The sequence below is a fragment of the Rhineura floridana genome, chromosome 4 (assembly GCF_030035675.1).
Source record: "Rhineura floridana isolate rRhiFlo1 chromosome 4, rRhiFlo1.hap2, whole genome shotgun sequence".
Taxonomy (NCBI): domain Eukaryota; kingdom Metazoa; phylum Chordata; class Lepidosauria; order Squamata; family Rhineuridae; genus Rhineura; species Rhineura floridana.
Window position 1 is genome coordinate 169,218,555 of NC_084483.1, and position 19,248 is coordinate 169,237,802.

At 41.3% G+C, this 19,248-nt stretch overlaps 1 protein-coding gene across 2 annotated transcripts in view; it reads right to left on the bottom strand.

The window, feature by feature from the left end:
• Positions 1-986: 986 nt before the first annotated feature.
• The window catches only part of TGFB2 (transforming growth factor beta 2), a 112,951-nt gene continuing 94,689 nt past the window's right edge, over positions 987-19,248 (bottom strand). Inside the window, exons 3-7 of one of the 2 annotated variants that reach the window (XM_061625180.1) lie at positions 13,598-13,730; positions 13,381-13,491; positions 8,414-8,588; positions 6,567-6,720; positions 987-4,034 (exon numbers count right to left, since the gene is read on the bottom strand). In XM_061625180.1, the coding sequence (XP_061481164.1) occupies positions 3,876-4,034; positions 6,567-6,720; positions 8,414-8,588; positions 13,381-13,491; positions 13,598-13,730 (732 nt within the window). In that variant the 3' untranslated portion in view covers positions 987-3,875. Of the gene's footprint in view, positions 4,035-6,566; positions 6,721-8,413; positions 8,589-13,380; positions 13,492-13,597; positions 13,731-19,248 lie in introns of those variants that run through there. The other variant, XM_061625181.1, reaches the window with a different exon arrangement.

The window sequence follows — 19,248 nt, forward strand, 5'->3', positions numbered from 1 at the left end:
GAGAAGTACATTCCATTTAGCTCAATGGGGCTTCATCCCAGATAAGTGTTTGCATCCTATGCACATTAATCTTGGAGTAAGCCCCTTTGAACTTAATGGAATTTACTTCTGAGTAGATTGTACTATAGGAATTGTACTATAAGGATAGTTTTTTTGACAGTTTGGGGGCAGAAAAAAATCATTTGGAATTGTCAGAAATTACATATAAACCTCAACATTCATACACATGCATACCTATGAGAAATGGAATGTATTTGATGGAAACATATTATTTTTAAAATGGTCTAAAATGATTTGAACAAAAAGGAACTTTTGTGTGGTTCTGTTTGCATTTTAATGAAGAAAAAAGAGAAAAGGCGTTATCAGAGGAAGCAACGAATAAATTATGAAAGGCAAAATAAGCAGATAGGACTGTTCCTATAAATAATTTGTGAAGCTGCTGATTTGAGAACAAATTTCAAAACAAAAGTTCACTGTTTCCGGATAAGATAGGTGAAGCTCAACAATAAAAATCTTGGGTTCAAATGGCTGTCCTACAGGTAGACTTTGTCTTTTGGGGGTGGCATGGTGTTAGTCTATAGCCCTTAACTTGACTGTCTAAACGTAATCATTGTAGGTTTGGGGAAAGCCTTTATTTAGTAATTTGGCATTGGGGTCAGCTAAAAACAGTTAAGGCTGTGTTCTGATGCACACTTACATGGGAGTAAGCCCCACTGAACATAATGGGGCTTATTTCCAAGTAAACATAGATAGGATTGTGGTACTGCTCTCAGTTTAAACAAACAATGTTATTTGGCACTTACTTGAATTCATTGTTACAAGGATATGATTTTAATATGGATTATTAACAGTATTGGAATACAATACAATTGTACCTAGGGACTGAATTTATGACCTCAGTGTAAAGCCCCCATATATCTGATTTGTGCCCCCCTCCAACCCAAACCTCCTGAAAGTATGAAAACTCAAACTTTCTGTTATCAGCATAAAGAAGAAATTGTGTTTATTTTATTTTATTTTTAAAAAACACATCCAGGATATTTTAGATTGGACAGGCATACTCAAATCTAGCTGGGGCCACATGTACAGAGAAGCAGGGTTTCTGCTGTAAGGGGAAATGTGAGCACAGTTGCATAATGTGCATGCAATTCCTCAGTTGACCCAGCTGCCAGGGTTCCATGCATATATACATTAAAAAAAAATGAACTCATGCCAATTTGTCTGTCAGGGAGCAGGAGGTATGTTCCTTCCCTCTCCCCATCAAACAGCTAGATTGGCCACTTGCATATCAGCAAAAAATAGGACACAGATTTGCATAGATTTTGGATGTGCTGCTTTATGTCTAGATGCAAAATCAGGAAATGATTTCTACAAATTAAGCAGCAATACAATACATATCACTAATAATGGAGACCACTGCCATCAGTTTGCTGTTCAGGTTTTGCTAAGTGTTGATGAGTGTCTTTAAGGCTCCTGTTCTCCCTTCTTATCTGTAAGCTGAACTTGGCCTGGACAACCTCAATAGAGGATTCCTTCAAATATAGGACTGTCCCAATAGCCCTTCAAATTGCAGACTGTCCTCTGTAAGGTAGGACACCTGGCCATTTTACAAACAGCTGATTTCTGGGATTGCAAAAATTGAATGCTTTTATTATTCACCTATTTATCATTATGTGTAAGTCCCACCTTTCTTGCAAGGGGCTCTAGGCGGCATATACGGCTCTCCCCCTCATTTGATCCTTGCAAAAACCTTGTGAGGTAGGCTAGGTTCATAGAAGGTGACTGGCCCAAGGTCACCCAATGAGTGTCCTGGTTGAGTCAGGATTCAAATCCTATGCATGCTGTATTGGAATGGAGCTGCAGTATGTTATTTCCCTCCCCCTTTCCTCTTGATGGGGGGGGGGGTGTCCCAGTGCCTTTTCATGAAATTAAATGTGACAGAAAGTAATCCACCCCCTACACATGTCCCATGGAAGAAGTGAGGCTGCCCATGTTAAGTGGCCTTTCCCACATATTGCTGATGGAGATACGTGGCTGCATGCACATCCCCAGCACTGTCGCAATGCTCATCTGAACTGGTTGATGTGTCTTCTGACAAATAATTTGCAATTACAACTTGATCAGACCAATATATGACCTCCAAATGCAAATCAGTGAGGAGACCTAAGGCACAGGAGGGCTAAGCATTTGCTTCTATTGCATCCCTGCCATCTGAAATACTGTCTCCTGTTTAATTTCCATCCCATCACCCAACCCTGAAATAGGTGTTTTTGAAGCATTTTGTTTTCAAATGTAGGAATGAGGGGCCTATTTTTTATATAAAACAATATTTTAATCTACCTTTTTCTTTTCTTTTGTAAAAATGAAACAAAAAATGGAGTCAGGCAACTTATATCATCATGATGAAAAACAACATACAAAGCATATGTATAGCAAATATTATATCACATGTATTTGTAGTGCAAGTTGAAAAACAGGGATTTCACTCATACTGGCCAGCTAGAGGGAACACATGATTCTGAGTGATCAACAAGAGCCCCCAAATTCAAACTCTTTAGAGTTGACAGTATTAACAGAATACAAAAATATGGTGAAAATTTACACGTTACACATAAAGTACTTAATTTTTTAATAGTTTACAATAGAGATCTACAGATATGTTTCCAATTAAGCTGGCTTTTTACTACCCACCTATTGTAATGCTATAGGTATGGTTACATATACAAAAAACCCCAAACAAACAATCCCAAAGCAATAACTCAGGTGTGGAGGACTTTGGCCCTCTAGAAGTTGCTGAACCACAACTCCTACCATCCCCTGACCACTGGCTATGCTTGCTGGAGCTCATGGGAGTTGTAGTTCAGCAATGTCTGAAGGGCCAAAAGTTCCCCAGACCTACAGAAACTATACAGCAACATATTAGGGTCTGAAGATGAGACCAGTGCATGTTATGTATTTCACCGGTTTACTAAATGGACAATTTATTCATTTACAGTTGTTACTCTGTGTGTGTGTGTGTGTTTTACATTTTAATAGACTTGTATTTGAGACTGAAACAAAAATGTCCTGTACTGTTAAGCTTTTTGGTATTAAAAGCAATGGCATGAGGCTTTATATAAAGCCCTCCTAGACTCTTGGCAAGAAAAAACATGGTATATGTGGCTTTTTTTAATTTTAAGGCTGACTTTCTTAAAAACAGCAGATTACTGTTTTAATTGAGCTAAACAAATCAGTTTTCAGGATTTTTGTTGTTGTTGAGCTCAGGTTCACTAGGCATTAAAACACATTTCTAGCAATTTATTTGGTCTGCACCTTTGCATCTTTTTTCTCCCCCCCTCCCCCCCCATGGCCATGACATGCTCTCATTTGATCGTATTACACAAAATAAATAAATCGCTGTTAATTCTAAGAACTACAGGGAATGAGTAGGGCATCTATGGCATAACACGGAGGTCAAGTAAGCCACGGAACAGATACAGCAACTCCACTTAATGGGATTTTTTTCCTGTTTTTCCCTTTCACATAAGAACTCTATCAAATTTTTCCAGTGTTTATTTTTTAAAACGTTTTTCTTTTCTTTCTTGTTAATTTTTTTTTTGCTTTTTTTTTAAAAAAAATGCTTCTTGTCTATCTCACTAACCAAGTAGTTGTAATGTAGGATAAGGCCTGCACGGTTTTAAAGACAAAACAAAACACAAAATAATGAAACAAGCTCTCAAACGATTCAGACTAGTACCGCTTATTTCTCCTTAAAAAAAAAAAATCACTGTTGATCCTATGTGTTTTTGTTTCTTCTTCTTTATACGTTTTGCTTTCTTCCTTTCTTTTCTGGGGAAAAAAAAATAGCCACTTGCTGTGCTGCTCCGGAGTATCCCTTAGCTGCATTTACAAGACTTTACAATCATGTTTGAAAGCTGTTCAATTTTGGGCGTTTTTCCAATGTAATACAAAATTGTGAGGGGTTCTAGATCCTGGGATACACAGCATGGAGAGGCAGATGCTTCTGGATTGATAGTGTTATACAAGCTGAGTACCTAGAAACAGAGGAAAGGGAGATGAAGGCATTTCTTCTAGAAAAAGCATACAGTATAACAATTCAGGGGGTTCCATGGATTCAAACTTGGTATTACAAGCATAAGAACAGACGTGCTGGATCAGACCTTAAAGATCTATCTAGTTTAGCATGCTGTTTCCATGGTGGGCAACCAGATGGAAGACTTATTTATGAAGACCCTCTACAGGAAGGTGCAATGTTGCTGCTTCGTGCACCATCATACCTCTCCCCCATACTGGCTGTGAATTTCTGACTGTGCACAGCCACAAGAGAAGAACCATAACTTGCAAGTTCTCTGTACAAGTCCCGCTAGAAGGAATGGAAGCTGCTCAGAAGCATAGCATTCCTTGCAATGGGGCAAGCACAAGAGAACAGCACATTACAGCGGGGTTTGTCGAGATAAATGTGAAGGTTGCTATCTCATGAACCTCAAAACACAGAAAGCATCCCAGGAGTCTGTGTGGGTGCCATGTGCCAAGAAATATACCCAACTGCTTTTGGGGGACATGGTATGCACTCAATGCCTCTGAATGCCTCCGTGGGTGTGTTGGGAGGAGGGGTCAGGAGAAGGGCACTGACATTTGCTTCCCAGAATCAATTTTTGTTTCACCCCAGAATGTTTCACTGGCTTGCAGAAAAAACACCACAAGTGCACAAACAAACAAACAATAACTTACTGGAATATTTTATGCCCCAGGCACTTTTTTGTTATAAAAAGAAAACTGTAAAAAAGTAATTGGATGAAATGCGGGGATGTTGTTTACTGTTGTGCAGGTGATAATGTCCTACAGTTTTGTTCTGACAAGCTTTCCCAGCTGGATGAATAGTTCTCTGCCATGGGTGTTTGTTTTTCAATTCATTTGTTGTCTTCCGTGCTGTTTTTTGACTGTTTTTATTAGAACGTGTATATTGTCTTAAGGTGGAAGGCGATTAAATCATCATCATCTAGATGGATCTAGAAGGACTACATTGCAGGTGTATCTTCTGTGCAAATTCTGCAATGACAAGTGCGCCATGTCCTGGGGCTGTGCATGAAGGTTTTGCTCTCTCTCAAAACCTGGACTTGCAATGAATGCAGACTTCTTACAAAAGAGACTAGGGTGGCACTGGAATAGGCCAGAGAGAAAGGGCTGGGAAGGCACTGGGACAGAACAGAGAAAAAAGGCAGAGTGTTTGAGGTGACAGGAGTAGCCCTGTGAGCAGAGGGTTAAGGAACACCATGTATGTGGCTGAGATCAGGAATTACAAGGGCAGAGAGCTACCCTTCCCATCCTCTCCTCAGGTTCCGAAATAAGCAGGCACCTCCTAAATCTTTCAAGCTTCTCTCTGCGAAAGAAGCTGGCTTTTATATTAGAAATGAAAGCCAGGATTTTCAGGATGCCAAACTGTGTGCCAGAGAGTAGATTCTGTGCTGGATTTTCACAAGCCAGCACATGGAATGCACCCAGTCCTGATCATAGCTGCCTAGGAGGAGAATTCCTTTCTTTAGAACAGGCCTGCACAACATGAAGTCCCATGTGTTGTGCAGACCTGCCCTAGAATGACTTCCATGGGTGGAGTCAGTACATTAGGACTGTGTGGAAGATTAAAGCTTGGCCTAGAGAAGGGTCTAAACTGATTTAAAAACAAGAGAGCCAGGTAACTGTTGTCTCTCATCCTCAGATCTCTGCTTCAGCTGAGAGAAGGCACTCAAGTTGGAATGCAATAGTCCCAGCCTTCATTGGGCAGTGACTAGTTAGGGCAGGGATGGGTAACCTGTGGCCCTCCAGATGTTGAACTACAATTCCCATAATCCCTAACCACTGGCCATGCTGTCTTGGGCTGATGGCAGATGGAGAATGTTCTGCCAGGCATTGATTGATTGATTGCATTTGTATACCGCCCCATAGCCAAAGCTTTCTGGGCAGTTTACAACAATTAAAAACATTAAAAACAAATATACATTTCAAAGTGTACTGTGCAACTGGCCTTAAAGGACAAGCTCATAAAGAAGACCTGCATTTGAAATGTGCTCATTTGGTGTGTGGACTAGATTTTAGTATCTACACATATTGCATCAGTTATTTCAAGAAGACTTTGACAGAGCAGAAGAATGGGTGAGTTGCAATTTTTATTCCAATTGAAAAATGTTACATAAAGGAATATTATAGCAGTGGTTCCCCAACTCTCCCCCCCACCCAGGACTACTTGAGAAGCACTGAGGGTCTTGGCAGAACACTTAATGATTTTTCTGTGTGCTGTGGCAATTGTAATGCACTGTGCTAGATGCTGTCCAATTTTTAATTGTATTTTACAGTCATGCCATGGACAACCTGAATGAAGCTTGCAGACCAGTTCAGGAACCTCTGTACTACAGTATAATCTACTGAGCATACTAGCTCTCCTTTTTGGGGGGCAGGACAAAGAACACCTAATTTTTATTTTGTAAAACCCTGCTTTCTGCTCCAAAATATAGTTTTAATATTCTATCATAAAACAAAGCTAGATTTTTTTTCCAAAGGGAGAGACTTACTCTACTGTGCTGAGTATCTGAGCTCCATAAATAGGGACAAGCTCCTGCACAGAAATTTGCATGGTATCCTTTAGGTTCATGTATCCATTTCCATCCAAGATCTCTCTTGAAGTCAATATAAAATGGGCGCAGGCAGCAGTTATCTTGCACATTCCTGAAAATGCAATTGCAGGCAAATATATTATCACAGTCATGCCTACCAAAACCGAGATAGAGGCTTTAAGGTGACCTCAATCCAGCTCTTGATTGTTTGAAAGATCTATGCTTCCCCCCCAAAAAAAAACTTCCTAGGGCTGATGCTTTTCTTAAAAATTAAAATTAGAGGGACACTTCACTCTTAGATCTAAAAGTATTTACTTTTAGAATGGCAAGACACTGGCTGCCCTCCAGATGTTGCTGGACTTCAACTCCCATCAGCCCCAGCAAGCATGGCCAATGGTCAAGGAAGATGGGAGCTAGAGTCCAACAACATCTGGAGGGCACCATGTTGGCTATGAAGTATGAATCTTCCCCAAATGAGACAACCCCCCTTGTGCATCATAAAAGGTTTTATCTGTATTTTTTTAATGAATAATTTAGATTTTCCTTTGTAAGCTGCTTAGAGGCCTTCTGTTGAGTAAGCAATATATACATTTTGTTCAAGAAATAAATACATAAGTAAGTAAAGGCACGCACAAGGTGGTGGGCTAGCCCTGTCACCACTGCTTCCATTGGTTACATGATTAGTAAGTGTGAGAAAGGGCCCCAGTAGAACTGTCTGGGGGGATCCTGGACCAATCGGGATCCCCTGTTGGTTGGATAAGTCCTACGCATAGATGCCGCCATGCAAACAGGGCGCTTTGTCAATGGCAGGGATAGAGCTAATCCATGTGTCCTCATGGCCTTTTCATGCCTGTCTTTAGCACCTAAGACACTTCATCTGAAACCCACCCAAGGGTGTTTCTGCATGAGTCATTTCTCTAGGTATACCTCCTCTGACAGCAGGTTATTCTGAGCTCCTTCTTCATTGGGAGTGAATAAATTATTCAATCAAATCTGATGCAGAGACATGACAACATCACTCAGTTCCAATGGAAGGATTTTTGGTAGCAGTCAAGACCAGAACAGTAAATCATTCAGAGATGCAGCAGGCAGCCTCCTTTGTGGGTGGACTTACAGGAGGCATGCTAGTGGCTCTTTCTTGGCGTTATCACAGTGTCTTCCTACGTATGTTTACTCAAAAGTAAGGCTCACAATGTTCATCAGGATTTACTCCTAAGTAGGCATGCATATGATGTGGGCTAGACCTGCAAGTTCCTCATGACATAAAAACTCAGGGAACTGTGGTTTGTTTAAACTATGGTTAGTGAGAAAAAACAAGGTTCTAACTGTTGTTTCAGAACTAAGCTTGTTCTGAAGCCATAGCTTAAAACAAACCAGTTTCCTCATGAGTGAAAGAGAAGGGGAGGGAAGGGGGAGTATGCAAGCCCAAAGCTAACCAGAGGTTGTTCTACATTGTAGGAAAATATTGTTTCCTGCTACATCTGAACTGAACCATAAAATGTTTTGGCAGGAAGACAGAAATGTGGTACCTCCATTGTAATTAAGATTGGTAGGAGATAAAGGAATTTAGTATGAAAAATGTCCACGTTTTGTCCCATTAAATCAATTGTAAGGAGGCTATCAGACTATCAGAACCTGGGTATGTCAGAATGCTACTGCTCTTAGTTCATATCTACCAAGACAAATTATCAATGAATTTTTTAAAGAATAGGATCAAGAAATTATTGAGCTGCCTTCATATTATATGAATGCTACCCTATTGCTATGCAAGCACACAGACATACAATGCCTCAATCCATAATTACCTAAAACAATAGGCAGCATCTAGAGCACGCTTCTTCCGCCGACTGGACTGTTGCGACTCAAGTCTGTAGGAGGGTAATAACATTAGCAGAAGATGTGGGGTCTTCCCACTGTTTTTTTTCCTATTGGGCTTTAAAGATTTCTCACCACTGGGATATGTGTAGTAGTCATCAATACCTTTAAAAAATACATTTTGGTAATAAATATTGTGTTGCTCTTTTGGAACAAATTATATAAACTATCTCTTTACAAGAAACCCGAATCACAGAAAAAAAAATATCAGGGATACTGGCATCAGCTGGGCGCATTTATCACACACTGGAATGCATATGTAAATTGGGAAGAAGCCCACATTGTGCTTATCACTGTGGCTCTCTTCAGTCAGTCTTCCAAATAAATGTTTGGAGGATCAGAAACACGATGTTGGCATGAGTTCTGCATTATCGCCCTCTCTCATCATACACCAATGGCTTGAAATGTGTTTGCAAACCATTATTTGTAGGTTAGCACTAACCATGGTTCTGTTTTGGATATTCTGGCAAACTATGGTTAGAAGAACCCAAATATGGAGGTGGGAATTGGGGTACAAAAGGAAAGGAAGAGTGTGCAAACCCATGGCATATTTGTAATCCTTCAATTGTGGTTTGGAAGACCATCCAAATTGAGCATGTATTTTGCCTTCAGTCTCAATGTAAATACATCTTTTTAATGCAATTTCAGTATAAATCAGTGCCAGGAGATACACTGTATCATCAGTTTCATCAATAGTAATGATTAGTTATTTGATCAGTTGCAATACAAGATATTAAAGTTCTTTCTTCTGCACTTATTTCAGTATAACATGCATCAAGATAGTTATTTAATTCAAATCTTAACTCTTCTCGTACATTCTGCTTATATTGTCATTTTACGTGTATGTATAGACCCCAAACCATATAAAGCTAAGCATGATCTGCAGTGCAATCCTAAGTATGATTACTTAGCAGGAAGTCCCATTTGGCCCAATAGTGTGCTTAGGATTGCCACCTAAGGCTGTCATTGATTTGTATGGAACTGGACTGCACTAGGAGATAGCAGAAAAGAAGTTTCTACAGGATGCTTAAACCCATCAAAGTATCATCGCGAAAGAAAAATGATGAAATCTCTATCCACAAACACATACCCCTCCTTTCAGATCCCCATACTTGACACTCCTTGGACCTAATTACATGTAAATGCAGCAAACCTGTGTAGGTCTGTTCAGTTATGTGTAGAGCAGAGGTGAGAACATTTTAAGGTGGCCTTCATTCTGCTTGCTGCTTCCATGTCTATGTCCCATAGTCCAACCCCTAGCCAAGTTTGGATATTGGAAGTGAGCCTGGTTGGAAGAAACAAAGTTGGGGGAGGGACTACCAGGGAAGGGGAAGTGGCAAACAGGAGAAAATGTAATCCTTCCCTATTGCCCATTCTCATTTTGTACATCCAACCAAGGCCAGCTCTATCAGTAGGCAGAGTCAGGGAGCCACCACAGGCAGTGGATGCGGGGGGGGTAGGCATGGAGAGGTGTTGTCAGTCAGAGCTATATGTGCCATGCAACCTGCCCTGTGTCCCCTAAGCAAACCTGCTGCTTTCAGGTGTGGTGGAGGATGCTGCCCTGTCACTAGGTGTGGTGTAGTGGTTAGAATGTTGGACTAGAACCTGGGAGACCAGGGTTCAATTCCCCACTCAGCTATGAAGCTCGCTGGGTGACCTTGAGCCAGTCACTGCCTCTCAGCTTAACCTACCTCACAAGGTTGTTGTGAGGATTAAATGAGGAGGGGAGAACCATGTACACCACCTTGAGCTCCTTGGAGAAAAGGTGGGATATAAATGCTATGATGATGATGATGATGATGATGATGATGACGAAGAGGAGTTGGAGGAGTTGGAAGGGGACACCATCTTGTCCTTTATGTCAGGTCAGCCCTGCTCCCCAACCATGCTTTACATGGTGACCCACATTTACACTGCTGCCACATGTTCTATCTCCTTCATTTTCCACCTATAGAAGAATACTACCTAGGTATAAAAGAGAGGACTTTGCTGTGGTGGCACCATGATTTCAGAACACTCTCATGAGGAAAACAGAGCTGGTACTCACACTATATGCTTTTCAGTGCTAGCTTATTGGCTTTTTTATTTGCCCAAGCAATTTACATTATCATTTGAGTTTCTCTTCTCAATTTTATTTTTGGTTGTAGAATTGATTTATGTTGCCTTAATGTTGCATGGTGGAATTTAAATTCATATGCATACCGCCCTGAAACCCACATTTGGCCTTTTTTAACACTCTATAAACAAATAAAATGAAGTTTTGTTTGTTCCTATTTGCTAGTACTCAATAACCAGACCACAATTCATGACCCACTTGCTCCCATGAATCCACCTGGATTTGGGCTTGTAAACAATCTATTATTTCCATCTGTCCTGACACAATCATGCTGCTTGGGAATCCCACTTGCTAGCCAAACAGAATCTGCTTCACTAAATGTCAGTGTTACAATGAGTGTTCCATCTTAACTGCACTAGAGAAATGTGGTAAGCTAAGGACAACTGGCATCCCTCATACAAGCTGATAAAATGCCTTTGCATACATCATCAAAAGTGCGTCAGCAAAAGCTGCCTAACAGGCCAATGAGCCAATACGCTGTAGTGGTTAAAGTGTCAGGATTAGGACTTGGGAGACCACAGTTCAAATACCCACTCTGTCATGAAGCCCACTAGGTGACCTTGGGCCAGTCACTATCTCTAAGCCTAGCCTACTCATAGGATAAAATGCAGAGGGGGAGAAGCATGGACACCACCTTGAGCTCCTTGGAGGAAAGGTAGGAGGTAAATTTATTAAATGAATAAAATAATACCTAGCTCAGTACTGACAATACTGACTGGCAGTGGCTCTCCAGAGTTTCAGACTAGAGGCATTCACACTGGTACCGGAAGACGCCAGGGCTTGAACCTGGAACCTTTTATGTGCAAGACATTTGCTCTACCACACAGCTATGGCCTTCTCCAGTTAATCCATTAGGCCAGAAGGGGCTTGGCTGCATTCTTAATTATTTTGGTGACACTGTGTACGTAAATAAATCTAGGATCAAACGGCTCAAGACCTTTTGAAGTAGGTCTGTTCTAGCATAGGAGAAGAGATATATGACATCAGATGGTTCAACTTTGAACCTGCAACCTACAAAGGAAGAAATCACCCTCATTTTTCCTTTGCAGCCCCTGCTTGGATTCTTGGTTCTTTTTTATTTGGTCTCACAGGTTTACCTGTCCAGTGCCTGACATCATATGATGTCAGTTAATGGACAGGTGGGTGTGCCTTGGGGCAAACCATACTGTGGGACAAATGGGGAGGCCTACCAGGCCTAATTAGACCCATAGGCTGGAGATTCTCCACTGCTGATATAGAGCTTCATCCATTAATGATGTGGCATGATAACTGGCCTCAGGAGTGGAGCAACAATATTGCAAAGGCACTTGCCCCCAGGGAGCAGCAAGGGAGATCTGCACGTACAAGCAGCCTTCCACACACACAGATAACATAGATCTTGATACATATCCCCATGCTCATCTGGACTCTGTTGGAAGTGGTTCTTCCACAGATGGGCCCACCAGTGAGATTGAGGTCAGTGCATAAATTAGCCATATGAGCTTTGAATTTGAGACATTCACATCTATAGGATTAAGGATGGGTTGCTTATTCATCAACAAAGAGTGTTAATACCACCAGTTTTGGATCATATTCAATTTCTTGGCCAATCACTGTGATGAGACCATTAGCTAGAACAGGGGAAGCCAACCTAATGTCCTCCCAATGCTGTTGGACTATAACTTCCATCATCACTGGCTGTTGGCCATGCTGGCTGGAGGTAATGGAAGCTATAGTCCAACAACATCTAAAAAGGCAGTAGGTTGGCCATTCCTAATTTAAAAGAAGTGTCATGGCCCCGTCAGAGGACTCATCAGACGAGGATGACTCGGGAGTAACAGCAGCAGACCCAGAAGCAGCAGACCCAGAAGGAGAAATGGAGGAAACTCCTGAGAACACAGCTCCTTCTCCCCCTCAGCTGCAGAGCACCCCAGACACAGCTGAAGCCCTTCAGCCAGACGCAGAAAGTGAACAGGATACTCCCCCTCACCTGCAGAACGTAGACAACAGAAGGTCAGGCAGAAGAGGGGCAGGCCTGTCCACTTAAGGCCAAAATGCTGAGGGCTCACACCTGCTGACAAACCTGCTCCTTAAAAGTCAAACCTTGGCTTCAGCTTGTCGCTGCCTACAACGTCAGGCGTGACCACTGTGTGTCTTTCTGTCCCCTGAACCTTGACTTGGACTGATCTCTCGGCAAACTAGACCCGGACCTTCACTGATGTCTCTTCTGGATTTCTGGCTTGGCACGTAAGCTTCGAACGGCCTCTGCCCTTATCTTGCTTCCTCCTTGCTAGCCTGGCAGATTTATAGCCAAGCCGCCGGCTGAGGATTTATGGCCTGGCAATTACCAAGGAATGTCCAGCCCTGCCTGCACCCCCACCAACACTGCTGTCTCAGTGAAGAGCTGACAAGAAGTGTGATTTTCATCTGGTTAATCTGGGCCCATTTAAACCCCAAGCACTAGGTCTTTGATTTGCATTGGAAGCTACAGGACACTGCAAATAGAATGGTTTCAGTGAGAGCTAATGTAATTGGTGAATAGACTACAAAGGAAAGCACTCTAGTGTGCAAGGTCCAAATTCTTTATAACACCAATGCAGTCTATAGTACTTGTCTAGTTTGAGTAAAAATAAGTCTACTGGCACTCTCACAATGCTATGTCAGATTTTTTAAAATCATTTCTTTCAGGAAGGGAAACCAAGATCTCTATATATACATACACACACCTCTCAGTCTTTTACATCAACTGAAACTCCTCTTACTTATTACATAACAATTTTAATTTTTATGTTTTGTCATTACCTGCAAATCTTGCCTCTAGCTCTTCACTTTTATTCGGGATGATATAATTATTTGAAGGCACGAACGTGCAGCATGGACAATGTAAACTTATCTTAAATCCAAGATTCCTGTCTGCAAAGCACAAGGGGAAATTGCCTTTAGATCAGGTGCAAACCTGAAACTATTGAGTTTTAGCATATGCAGGCTCTAAACAATTAACGGGTTAGGGTACTGTCACCTCTGTGGTGGAGCCATTCATGTACTGCATCAGTTACATCGAAAGATAGCCATTCGCCTTCAGCTCTTGTTTTAACTACCTTGCTATCAATGTAGCGTTGCATAGGTGATGTTAGATCTTTGCTTCTAAGAACCTGTAAGAAAGAAGACAGTATATTTTCTGTAGATTATGAGATTTCAAGATTTCATTGAGGGGGGAAACAGCTAACTGGGGCTCAAAACAAAATGGCAATTGTACAGAAAATAACTGCAATATCCAGCAGGTTACAATAAATCACTGTACAGTCATAGATACGATATAGAAATATAGAATGAAATTGGATTCTAATATTGTGCCTGTTGCAACTGGACCTGGTGACATCCTGGTTTCCATTTGGGCTGCTGTTTACATTCCTATCTTGAAAATGAACATGGCAGTTCAAGTGTACATCTTTAAGGTGTTGCTCCCAATTCAGGTGCCACTCAAAGCCACTGATAGTGAAGAGATGCTGAATTTGACTTTTAGGGTGCATCTGTGAAAAATCCAGACTACGTTTTGCATTGGCTACATGCTGATGTGATGTTATGGTTTATTTATATATTGCTTTTTGATCCAAAGGCCCCCAAAGTGGTGAGCAACATATTAACATTTATTCCTTTATTACATTTATATCCCACCCTTTCTCCCAGAAGGAGTCCAGGGCAATAAACAAAAGACAAAACACTAAACATATCTATAAAACATTTTAAAAACAAAACATCTTTAGAAAACATCTAAAAAATTCCAACACAGATGTAGACTGGGGTAAGGTTTCTACTTCAAAGTCTTGTTGAAAAAGGAAGGCACAAAAGAAATACAAAAAAAAGAACAACAAATCAATAAAAACAATATAAAATAGCCCAATCACAAAATATCCACCAATCATACTGGCTATGTGTTCATTCATGCTCTCACCATAGATGCAGCTCCCCAGCATTCTACATCTCACCTGGAAGCCAGGTTAACTCACACCTTTGCCCTGGCTGCTCCAATCTATCATCCAAGAGCAAGCCCATCCACAACCAGTCACCCATTATCCCTGGCACACCATGAAGGAGCAACCTAAAGGCATCCTCAAAATATATAAGCTTCTTCCTGAAACCAGCTACAGCTGTGGCAAAGCTCTTGCTCTTCATGGACAGAGCTAGACAGCCAAGCCTTCTGGCTCTTCCACCAGGCTGTTGTTCTCCAGATGCAGCAAAAAAGGGCTGGGGAGGCTAAAGATGGTTTTCCCCTCCCAGCCAGCAATAGTTCTGCTACTGCTGCATGCTTCCTCCAGGATGCCCAATCAACTTCCCACATCTGGCTGATGGTGCAGGATCCTCAAGCCTCGTGAAGGGCAGTTGTACAGGCTGTAGTTCCACATATACCCTTATCTTGCTTCTCCATTCCTAGAGTGCAGCAATCAGCTGAATGCGCAGGGTGATTGTGCATCAACTATTGACTTTTCTTTCCTTCTTTAAGGTGTTTACACCCTATCTTTCCATTAAAATGTTCAAGATGGCTTACGAAAGTTAAAAAGAACAGAAAGTCAAAAACTGTAACAGTACAAAACACATAAAATTAATATAAAACAGCACCATATAAAATATAGCAAGAAAACAAAAAAAAGTGTGAAAGAGCATCCTATCAAATCTAAAAAATAAAAAAATCAGCCACACATTTTTTAAAAACTCCTGCAGAGCAACTACACACACATACTCCAGGAAGGTCCAAAAGAAGCAACAATTAAAGCAACTTTCTTTCTAGCCACTGACAGAAAGGTCTTGAAGTTGTAGTGGAGGGACTTATCATCATCTTTTAGTTGTCCCATCTTTGTGCCCCATCATCCCACATCCCTGCTGGGTGGGATCCCTACCATGGCCTGGCACTGCCTGATTTTCCAGCTTTTTGGATTTAACCCACCACTGAGGATTCTCTCTACTCCATTTGTCTCAGCAGTTTAAAGGTAAGTAAAATGCCCACCTTTTTCCTCTAGTAACCTTCCTTGTTAGGTGGGGCAGCCACATTTCTAGGTGGAGCATTTGGAGGGGGGCACATAGCGCCAGCCAATCCCCCCTGTCCTGTTTGAGAGGATGTGAGGGCCAGGCCAACTGAAGGGAAAGCAGTGGCCTCTCCTCGTCCATGCAGAGAGTGTGTTAACTTACATAACGGGCTATGTGTAAGTCAAGTTAACACAAAATATAGTATGAACACTGGGAATTATATGACTGGCATATTTTTTGTTTCATAAGAAAAAAGGTTGTTATGGATACAGTAAACAAAGGGATACCAAAAGGTGTCGACTCCTTCTTGAGGATCACTCCTTCTAGTTTTGTTCGTGACTTTTAGATTTTGCTTACAGTTGGACGATCAAGGGAAAGAGTTTAACTTGTTGCTATATAAGGGACCAACTAAGAGAATGAAAACTAATTATGGAAAGGAACTGCTGTATTGATTTTTCTTCTGCCCAGAAACCCTGAAAAGGTGTCATGTTGAGCTAATACATAGGGGAAATCAGAAATGAGGCCTGGGTTACAGCCTAGGTGGCAACCTACCAACTAAGTGTAGCATACCCAGCAGAGTTTTTATTCCTCTTGGCCTGTTTTCATCCTTTGCCATCAAGTACTCAAGAAAAAGAAGAAAAAATAGCTACTGTGATTGTGAATATAGTGAGTGCTTTAAAAGAAGAAAGGGTAACTCAGGATACATATATTTTCAGATCACTTTAACTTATCTCTTTATTTCACCCTTTAGCAACAAGCATCCAATCCTTCTCTACTCAGCATAATAAATGCAGAATAAACAAACTCTTACTTCTTAAGGTATTTTTCTACCTTAAGCGAATTCAAATATGTCTCAGAGTGGTACGATGTCTAAAACAAAAGCCATGTGTGTTGTGTCAAAACAAAGAAATTATTTATTTATTTATTATTTGATTTATATCCCGCCCTTCCTCCCAGCAGGAGCCCAGGGCACAAACAAAAGCACTAAAAATTTTAAACCATCATAAAAACAAACTTTAAAACACATTAAAACAAAACATCTTTAAAGTTTTTCTTAAAAAAAGCTTTCAAAACATCTTCTAAGATTAAAAACATTTTAAAAAAGAAGGTTTAAGAACATATTTAAAAAACAATGCCAATTATGTGCTTCCTTTAGTTGGTTTCTGCTTGAGAAACTACATGGGGCATATTTTTTTACCCCAATAGGCAGGGCTGATGCCAGGCATGACTAGGCCCTTGGGCACCAGCCTGCCCGGGCTTGCAGCACCATAGCCCAACTCACCATTACAGTTGGTGCGGGCTAATAAGCCCGCCTACATGTCCCACCTACCTCTCCTGTCACTGTGAATGATGTGTGCACTGTGCACACACGCCTGCCATCAACCAAGATGGCGGTGGGGGCCTCAGCCCCTTAGGGAACACATGTGCAGGATCGGGAGAGGTAGGCAGAGTGTGCATGCAGGCTTACTGATGCCTGCACTGACTGTATTGGGGGGGATGCCTGGGAGCTCCCTCTCTGCGATCCACGGAGATCGTGGAATGGGAGCACTACTCTCCCATTCTAAGGAGGGGCCCTTGGCCAGGGACTGACCTGGCTGCGCTCTGGTGCTGGCCCTGCCAACAGGCTAATATTGGCTGGAACAAAAATAATCCCAATCACAAAAATCAATAGATTTTGTGGGATTTTTTTTTGTTGGTCCCAGGTGTTTTTAATTTACAGAATGAAAACTGTAAATGGTAAGTGCTGAAATTTGAGGACATTGTGCAGGTGACAATAAGCTAGAAGAACTATGTTGTAAATCTACTTCTGTGTAAATCATGCAAGGAATAGTGACCCTGGGGTGAATTTCAACCTTGATTTTTTGGAAGAAGGCTAAAGAAAGTTATATTGGTATTGTCAGATATGGCCTTTTAGGGACCCTGGACTCAGGCTGATTAGGGCTTTAAAAGTCAATATAGTTTTAACTCATGGCTCCAAACGAGTTTGTTAGATTCTTTGCTCATCACAGATTTTTTTTTATTATTGTTGCTGCCTGCATTATTTCTGATATATCCCAGAGTGTGTTAGCTTTTAAAAATGCATATAAAATTCTCCATACGACTATGTGATTCACTGAACTCAACAGAATGTTGGAAAATAAAAGCACTAAAGTTGCTTTTGCTGATTACTTACTAGCAAAATGTCCATCATCATGACGAGACGTGCTTAGCATTATTAGTATGCCAGCATCTGTGCCCAGAGACCATTCTCTATGCACAGCATGCCCAGGGTCAGATTTAGGGGCAGATGACCCAGGTAGCTGCCATGGGTGCTAGGCCTGTAGTGTATTGGACTTGGGAGATGCCTGTCATGGGATATATACTCACCTATCCACTAAGCAACTGAGCAAATAACAGAAATAGTTTGAACCTTGATTTATTATGATGGGAAATAGCAACAGCGAGTCTTGGGTCTCTGAATTCCACTTTTGATTAACCACACTTTAGTGTGTTGTTCAAACCCTAATTTTAACTGTGGTTAGTTCAAAACAAGCCAACTTCAAAACACATTGTGTTGTGTTCAAGCTGCAGGAAATCAAAAGGGAACAAAAGCTTCCCATCTTCTCCTCACAGCTGTGTTGGAGGAGGAGAGAAGGAGACAGAGCATGCAAACCCAAGGCTCACTGCAGCTCATTCTCATCAAGTAAACCACAGTTGATTGTGACATCCAAACTGCTCCAGTTTTTGGTGGTAAAACTGGCAATGCTGCCCTGCATTACCAATGTTGCATTAACATTTTGGTTTTTTAATTTGCAGGAAAATTTACAACATCCCTTCCTATTTTCACACACATGGTGGATGTCCACCTTACTGTAAGTGACTGTGATCAGATATATGCATGCAAACCATCTTATATGACAAGGGATAAATAATTGATGCAAGCAGTGCAATGCAACAGAGTACAATTGGTTGAAGGTTAGCTCTGACATACTTTTACACAATGCTATGGATCAGTAGAAAAACAACAACAAGAAAAGAAAGATCTAGGGACGACATACACGGTACTGGCTTCGACACACCCAGTGAACGGCTCTGTCAGAAAGAAAAAAAATAATGAAGTAGACATAGGGCTTGGGTGGATGGAATCCAGCACCTTGATAATTTGATGAGCAGTGAAGGGGTGATAACCCCCTTCCTCAGCTGATCTGTATGGATCAGCTGAAAAGAGGTGGGTGTGTCTGTGTGTCCACCTCTGTGTGCATGTGAGAGTGTGGGGTGGTCACACTGACCCCTGGCAGAGGACTGGTCAACAGTGAACAAGGCCCTTCAGCCAAAAAAAAGTTAGCTACTCCTGCTTTACAGATCTGTCACAATTTTTTGTTTATGGATTTTGTATTATGTATGTTTTTATAATTGTAAATCATTTGGGACATTTTTGTAGTAAGGGAGAAATAAATGTAATAAATCATGATAAATAATATTCCCATGCAATACAGAATATTTCCATGCTGGCATTAAGGATTTGTTGCCCTATATAGGAATGGCAGTTTATGCAAATTCTGAGGGATAATACCCAAAGATGCTGCACAAGTCTGGTGTTCAGGCTGTGCACAGACTCCCCCACATCTGCCCAAACAGAAGGGGTGCGTCAGACTCTTCAACAGACAC